At 50.4% G+C, this 8444-nt stretch overlaps 1 protein-coding gene across 1 annotated transcript; it reads left to right on the top strand.

Annotated features, from left to right (window-relative positions):
- The first annotated feature begins 1945 nt into the window (after nucleotides 1-1945).
- TRIL (TLR4 interactor with leucine-rich repeats) lies at nucleotides 1946-4588 on the top strand. Its single transcript, XM_006832177.1, has one exon. The coding sequence runs from the start codon at nucleotides 2150-2152 to the stop codon at nucleotides 4586-4588; it is 2439 nt and encodes an 812-aa protein (XP_006832240.1). The 5' UTR covers nucleotides 1946-2149.
- Nucleotides 4589-8444: the final 3856 nt, after the last annotated feature.

Genomic DNA, 8444 nt, shown 5'->3' on the forward strand with positions numbered 1-8444 from the left:
TTCATGGAAGAGTAGAATTAAAAGATAATGGAATTTTTCCATGAATTTTTTGAAGTCCCTTGTATTATTCTCTAAACTGTCAATGCCTTACTCTTTCCACTAGATTGCCAACTTCTCGTCCACACTGTCGTACAGAATAAACCTGCTGCTCTGCGTAGATTCTTACTCATGATGATCCCATGTGCCACTGAGCAGAACGCCTCCAGTCTCTATGGAAACAAATCACCTGCTCTTTCTTCCCTGGAACCGCTGGCTGGGTTTACACCACCCAGAGGCCTCAGTTGCACAAAACTGTTGTTATTGTTAATACCTGTAAGAGTTCATTAGGACTCATGGTGACCCCACATATTACAGAGAACGACTTTATTGGGGTTTTCAAGGCTGTAGCCTTTTAAAAGCAGATCACCAGTCTATGGGCCAGAGTATACGCCCACTGCTGTGAAATCCATTCCAGCTCATAGCAACCCTGCATAGGACAGAGGAGAACTGTGCCTGAGCATTTCTGGGAGCAGACTGTCCCATCTTTCTCCAACACAGCAGCTGGTGGGTTTGAAGCACTGACCTTGTGGTTAGCAGCCCAATGCCTAACTCAAAGCACCACCAGGGTTCCTTTAAGATAATATTTTCTGAACATTTTGGAGGAGGGGGATGAAGGGGCAATTATTCTGAAGTTGTTTGCATAAACTCATAGTAAATAATCATACCGATTCCTTGTCCATTTTCACCCTCAGCAGAGGCTGACCCAGAGAAGTCATTAAATGTTCCAATCCCAAATGATAACAAAACGTAGTAGTACTTCTCCAATTAAGCCAGATTGAAGATTTGTGGGGTACTGCAAGCGCAGGTTTATAAAGCAAAAGGGCATGGCAGTGAGCAGTTACACAGATCTGCAAAAGTTATTAATACATATGAACACATGAGGAATCTGCCCCGAGGGCTGGTAAGGTCTTTGTATTTATGGGACTGAATCATCCACATTTGACAGAGACACTGACGGTGGAAGAACCAGTTCTGAGCTCTGCCTACAGCAGGACCCAGCAATACTGAAATTCAGGTACCTAAAAGGGGGTGGTGCCCTTCCTGGGCTACTTAGGCACAGAGGTCAAAATCCCTAACAGGCCACAGAATGGGTCTAACACTGAGAATAGCCAACAGGTCTCTGCAGACAACCTTGTGCTCTTTAAAACTTCCAGTAGATTGCAGTCGGGCTCAGTGCAAGAGTCAGGGACTTAAAAACAATCACGCTAGACGTGCGCCCACCGCTCCCAACTCGCGGGTGTACTCTTCTAAAATAAAAAGGTCTCTGTCTGCAAATCCCGTTTGCTTGTCCGGTAATCCACTCCCGCCCCCAGCCCTGCGAGTCCGACCGGTACAGCTGTTTTTAATCCCTTCTTTTCTCACTTGGCGTTCCCGGCTCAGGCTGACCAGACGCGCAGCCACTTAAGAGTTTCCTCCTCCCCCTGCCGGAGTCTGTCCTCCCTCGGACGTATCCTCTTTCTCCGCCTGCATTACCACCACCAACCCCGGGGGAGGGGGGGGGGGGACTGAGTGTGGGAAGAACGAATTTCCGCCCGGTTTTCTCGCCACTCGCCGAGTTTGGCTCCTTCCGGACCAAACTGTGCGCCCCCTGGCTCTTCCCCAGGCTGGTCCTCGGAGGCTGGGCTCGGTGTCCGGGAACCAAGGCGAGAAGGCGCCAGCTGCGGGGGCCGAGCGCCCGGGGCGCAGCAGCTACGCCGCGCCCGGAGGAGCTCTTGGAAAGGCTCCCGCCCGCAGCTGGGGAATCCACTCGGTGAGGGAAATCCGCGCCAGGGAATCCAGCTCTCCGGCCTCCGCTGCAAACAAAAACCGCGAGGTCTTGCTCCCTCCCCCACCCCCGACGCGCACCCGAAGAAACTGTTCTCAGCAGAAATGCAACAAGTAGCACCCAGAGCTCGCCTAGCGTCCAGCGCAGCCTGAGTTAGCCAGGCGAATCTCTCTTGCAAAGACCTGGTCCAGCTACCGGACAAAGGGCGGAGGAGGGGCTGGACAGAGCAGCGGAATCCGAAAGAAGCCATTTAGCGACTTTGGCTAGGCCTAGGGGAATGCAGAGGGGACACAGAGCCGGCGGGCCAAGAGGACGATCCGGCAGCAGCACGCAGAGCGGGCGGCGATGGAGGCTGCTCGCGCCGTGCGCTTCCTGTTCGTGGTGTGCTGCTGCCTTGCGCTCCCGCCGCTGGCCGAGCCCGTGTGCCCCGAGCGCTGCGATTGCCAGCACCCTCAGCACCTCCTGTGCACCAACAGGGGGCTCCGCGCCGTGCCGAAGACCAGCTCGCTGCCTAGCCCCCAGGAGGTGCTCACCTACAGTTTGGGCGGCAACTTCATAACTAACATCACGGCCTTCGACTTCCACCGCCTGGGGCAACTCCGACGGTTGGACCTGCAGTACAACCAGATCCGCTCTCTACATCCCAAGACCTTCGAGAAGCTCTCGCGGTTGGAAGAACTCTATCTGGGGAACAACCTCTTGCAGGCGCTCGCCCCAGGCACACTGGCCCCGCTGCGCAAGCTGCGCATCCTCTACGCAAACGGGAACGAGATAGGTCGCTTAAGTCGCGGTTCCTTCGAGGGCCTGGAAAGTCTGGTCAAGCTGCGTCTCGATGGGAACGCCCTGGGCTCACTGCCGGATGCCGTCTTCGCACCTCTGGGTAACCTGCTCTACCTACATTTGGAGTCCAACAGAATCCGTTTTCTTGGCAAGAACGCCTTCACACATCTGGGCAAGCTACGCTTCCTCAACCTCTCTGCCAATGAGCTACAGCCCTCCCTTCGCCACGCAGCCACCTTCGCACCGCTGCGCTCTCTCTCCACTCTCATCCTTTCTGACAACAGCCTGCAGCACCTTGGACCGCGAGTCTTCCAGCACCTTCCGCGCCTCGGCCTGCTCTCTCTCAGGGGTAACCAGCTCTCACACCTCGCCCCGGAGACCTTCTGGGGTTTGGAGGCCCTGCGCGAGCTGCGCCTGGAGGGCAACAGGCTAAATCAGCTGCCTGTGGCACTGCTGGAGCCGCTGCAGAGCCTGGAGGCGCTGGACCTAAGCGGCAACGAGCTGTCGGCACTGCACCCCACTACCTTTGGCCAACTCGGCCGCCTACGCGAGCTCAGCCTGCGGGACAACGCACTCAGCGCCCTCTCTGGGGACATATTCGCGGCCAGTCCAGCCCTCTACCGGCTGGATCTAGACGGCAACGGCTGGACTTGCGACTGCAGGCTGAGGGGTCTAAAGCACTGGATGGGAAACTGGCACTCGCAGGGCCGGCTCCTCACCGTCTTCGTACAGTGTCGCCACCCCCCGGCCCTTCGGGGCAAGTACCTGGATTACCTGGATGACCAGCAGCTGCAGAACGGGTCTTGCGCTGATCTCTCGCCCTCTGCTGCCCCGACAGCGGATAGTAGGCGGTGGCCCCCACCCACAGCAGCGAAGGAGGAGATGGTGCCCTCTGCAGGCAGTCTTGCAGAGGAGTTGCCGCCCCAGCCGCAGTCGCAGCAGCGGGGGCGATTTCTTTCTGGGGTAGCCTGGGATGGGACCGTCAAGGAGCTCATTAGCAACCGCAGTGTACTGAGGCTGAGCCGGCGGGGCCCGGGCCTCCAGCAGCCAGGTCCCACCGCTGCCGCGGCCGCTGGCCCCGCGTCACACCTGCTGGAAGTGCCCGAGAAGCACGAGCAGGGACGTCTGACCAGTGGCGACCCCAGACTGGCGGAGCCCACCCCGACGGTGATCTCTGGCTCGGCTCCTTCTCTGACCGGCGACTCTTGGCAGCGCGCGGCAAAGCAGAGCCTAGCCCCGGATCAGCTGGAGCGCGCCGCCCAGTCCTACGGTAGGGTGGGCCTGCCACCACTAGTGTCCGACCCATGCGACTTCAACAAGTTCATCCTGTGCAACCTAACAGTGGAGGCAGTGGGCGCCAACAGTGCCTCCGTGCGCTGGGCAGTGCGCGAACACCGCAGTCCCCGGCCGCTGGGCGGCGCGCGCTTCCGCTTGCTCTTCGACCGCTTTGGCCAACAGCCCAAGTTCCACCGCTTCGTCTACCTGCCCGAGCGTAGCGACTCAGCCACGCTGCGCGAGCTGCGCGGAGACACGCCCTACCTCGTGTGTGTGGAGGGCGTGCTCGGTGGCCGGGTCTGCCCCGTGGCTCCTCGTGACCACTGCGCCGGGCTAGTTACCTTGCCGGAACCAGGGGGCCGAGGCAGCGTCGACTACCAGCTGCTGACCTTGGTCTTACTGGTGGTCAACGCGCTGCTGGTGCTCCTGGCCTTGATGGCCTGGGCGTCGCGCTGGCTGCGGAGGAAGCTGCGGGCCCGGCGGAAGGGCGGGGCTCCGGTGCACGTTCGCCACATGTACTCCACCCGACGGCCCCTGCGCTCCATGGGCACGGGTGTGTCAGCCGACTTCGCGGGATTCCAGTCGCATCGACCGCGCACCACCGTGTGTGCGCTCAGCGAGGCTGATCTCATCGAGTTCCCCTGCGATCGCTTCATGGACAGCGCAGGCGGTGGCGCCGGTGGCAGCTTGAGGAGAGAGGACCATCTTCTGCAGCGATTTGCAGACTAGGTCCAGGGCTTTCAGGGGTGTGGAGACCATCTCATTGGCTTTGAGGCGCCACCATCCCGCGGGGCCCCGCAACTCACCTCAGGGAAAGCTCCCAATTTATTAGACTTTTGCCTTTCCCCCTTTTATGCAGTTGCCAAGGGGAAGGCCAAAGAGGACAGAGAGCCAATGTTGACAACACCCCCAATACCTAGTGTCCCCTGATGAAGTAAATGAATGGTGCTTGATGGTCAAGGCCAAGAGCAGGGACAAATGGTGGGGTGCAGCGGTGGGAGACCTTCTTCACCTGGCGGTTTGGGCACAACTGTGGCATTGTAATGCAGTAAGCCCTTGGATTAGACTCCCAACATAGCCAGAAAGAGATTTGGGAGCATGCTTTTTCTTTGCTCAATGTCACACAATTTTGTTTCTATTTAAGGAAAAGAGAATTTGTAACCATTACCAAGAAGGCTTGGCAACGGATGCCACTGGTTTGGTGTCTCCGCCAAGAAGGGTTGTAAACAGGTGGTAAAGTTTAACACTCTCACTAAGGAACTCATTAATGGTGACTGATAGAGCCGTCAGGATCCCTTAATGTTTAAATCGTAAGAGACACTACTTTTCTTTCAATAATGTGAAGAACTCTGGCATTTAGTAAACTGACCAATAAACTCAAGAACTATTTTAGTGGAGCCATTCAATTAATTTCCTTTTAACATTCTTATAAGAAGGTGGTTTGCTGATTTTGGAATAACCAAGATTACATTCTCAGGAGTAGCCTTCCTGAAGGACTCTCTGCAGGGTTGCTCCTGTGTTTAAAAAAATTTTTTTTCTAATTATTATTATTTTTAAAACCTGTACATAGAACTGCCAGACTTGATAAGGAATGTAATGTGTATGTAGCTGATCGGCCCTATGGGGGACACAAGTCCAGTTCATGTCCTACATCTTGTACATTGTGTCTAGATTGGAATAGATGTAAGGTGTCATGTGGCACTATGATGTTTTTATCAGTGACACATGGTAGACGGTGTCTTTTTCTTGTTGCGACACACAGTTAATCAACCAACACAATTTCCTAATTATATGGACTGTCATCGAGTCGATTCTGACTCATAGCCACCCTATGGGATAAAATAGACCCTCTCCTTAAAAAAAGGTTCCTGAAACTCTGAATCTTTATAGGAGCAAATTGCAAGGGGAGCAAAGAGGTGAATTGTCATTCAAAAGTGTAATGTTTGACCACATTAATGTCTTATTCTAGTAGTCGTATATGAAATAGGAGAGGGAAAAAAATTATTGGAAAAAAATGTGAAAATAGTACATCATTGAATGTCTCTTTCTACTAAGACCAGAAGATTCTATGAGTACTTAGATCTCACTGTGAAATAATTACATATTTTGTTAGTCCCTCCACAGCCCAGTGTTTTATATGATTTTATCTCTTAGTTAATAATGGCAGTATTCCTTTTAAATCGTTTTGTTCGGAGCTTCAGGTTAGGCTCCTATATTTACTCAGTTGTTTTCACCTGGCTGGAATAGTTTCTTCCCCTGATATTTACAAAATACATGGTTGACACTCAATGCAGTGGTTTGGTTTACATGAGTCATTTTGCATGAGGGTACAGTGTGGTTTGTTTCCTAAACCTGTGTTTTCATGGACGGGGAGAGTAGGCGAAGCCACTACACTGGTGCTAAGGCCAACAGTGAGCCTTTTGTTTACGGTATTTAAGTCCCTGAGGTCCGGACGACTCAGGAAAACCATCACAGTCCAAGGGTTCTTCAACCCCAGTTCACTCCTTTTGCATCTGGCCTGGATTGAACCACGCCTGTAGCAGTTCGAACAGCTGAAGAGGGACCTAGAGATCTAAATTAGCTGGTCTTTGTTTATGTTCAGATGAGTAAATGTCCAGACCACTTAAACTGCAGCTGCTTTCCTGGCAGTTTTATCTATGAGGCCAAAATGTAATAAACCACAGGAAAGAGGCTGTCGTTCTTAGTTTGCTGTTGAGGCTTGTTTTAGATCCAGAGCATATTGTACACGGGGAAGGTGAACTGTTCACTATTTCCAACCATCAGGCTCTGGGGCGCCTGTCTGACACTGTTCTTGGCTTTTTTTTTTTTTTTTCTTATTTGTGGAGCTATTGCATCTCTGAGCTGTTTCTTCTGCTCAGCAGTGTGATGTTGAGTCCCAGATGGAAGTATGGGAAAGACTTCTGGTTCCTGCCACCACTGCCAGTTCTTTCAAAATGCAGGACATCACTTAAAATGCGTTATTCCTGGATCTCCGTTCTATTGAACAGTTTCACTGGAAGGTCTTTCAGTGGGAAGTCAATTAATGTTATACATTGTTATGTTCAGTTTCATCAATAAAGCCACTTACTAAGAGAGTTGTTGTACTGTTGGAGTTTTAAAATATGTTATGCACATTGACAATGATAACACTGAATTTTTCTACAGCTAGGTTTTCATCGGTGCAAACGAACCAAGCTTGAAGTCTTTTTTGCTCTTTCAATGTTTTATGTTTAATTTCCACTTATATAGTAGAGTATGGTCTTTACTTGGCTGTTTTACATATATACATACATATTTTAAGAAATTGTTATGAGACTTTATACCCAAAGGAGATCTAAAGCTAGATGTGTGTAAAAGTGTTAAACACCAGTGGCAGGAAGCTGAATATCTCAACAGGCATTGCCTCTTTAAAGGAAATTTAAGTAAAGGTCTAATAATCAAGAAGAAGAAGGAAGAATCTTAAAATGAAGGTCATTTTTGCCACTACCAAGAGTATGAAAAGATAAAATTCCTATAACAAAACACAGCTAATTTTGCATGCGTTAGGTATGTTCAGTTCAATGACCATTGAACAGTCCAGAATTACTGTGGGTGGGGTGCTCAACCAATAGGAATGACAATGCTTTTAGAAGGCAGAGAATTTTGTGAGACTGCTAGGTAATAATGAGGATATGATAGTATCACCTTTACTGTTTGGCCAGGAATCTGGTTTTCACACAAGTGCAGCCACATGGGCAGCTACTGGATAGTAAAAGAGAATGAAAATAGATGGTGGATTATCTGGCATTCCTGCTTTGCCACTCCCTCTCCACTTGTAAGACTTGGAGATAAAGGACAATAAAGCATTCTAATGCCAGAAATGTATTCCAAATTCCAGCCTATGACCCAGATTCAAAACTAATCTGACTCCTGCCTTCACCACCCTGAGACAACAATAATTGTTAAAGTTCAAAAAATTATAACGAAGTGATGAGAGAATTTCAGTCATCAGAAAATGGCATTCTGTCCTGTTTACCTAACCTCAGTTTCCTCATTCCTGAGGGGATACAAATAGCCCCAACTGCATAGTATTGAGAAATGAGGAAAGAAACAGTACCAGACAGGTAGGTGTTAATAAATCTTAGCAGTAGTCGTCTCCAGTATAATGGACAAAACAGTCCCTGGCTGGCACAAACAGTTGATCTCTCCACTATTAGACAAAAGGTTGGTGGTTCAAACTCACCTAGAGGTGCCTTGAGAGACAAGTTTGGTGATCTGCTTTCAAAAGATCAGACTTGGGAAAGTATGGAACAATCTACTGTGCACACATGGGGTTGTCATGAGCCATTATCAACTTGATGGCAACTAACAGTAATGACAACTTGCAAGATGCATTTAGAAGTTTCATGGACCAGGCATTTCTGTGTAAATCCTAACCAATCAGATTATTCATGGGGTGAGATTGCAGGAATTCTTTTACTCCCCCTTGTTTTGGTTACTTGAAGCTCTTGTGCAATTTGATGTTGAAGGGTAGCTCTTGAATTACTTTCTCATGTTGTGTTTTTTTGCTTTTGTTTTTAAAAAGAGCATATTAGTTTTTTTGAAA

Source organism: Chrysochloris asiatica, unplaced genomic scaffold (genome assembly GCF_000296735.1).
Source record: "Chrysochloris asiatica unplaced genomic scaffold, ChrAsi1.0 scaffold00006, whole genome shotgun sequence".
Taxonomy (NCBI): Eukaryota; Metazoa; Chordata; class Mammalia; order Afrosoricida; family Chrysochloridae; genus Chrysochloris; species Chrysochloris asiatica.

What these genes read in the sequence shown, in the direction of transcription:
- TRIL (XM_006832177.1), top strand. Translation starts at nt 2,150, where the DNA reads ATGGAGGCTGCTCGCGCCGTGCGCTTCCTGTTCGTGGTGTGCTGCTGC.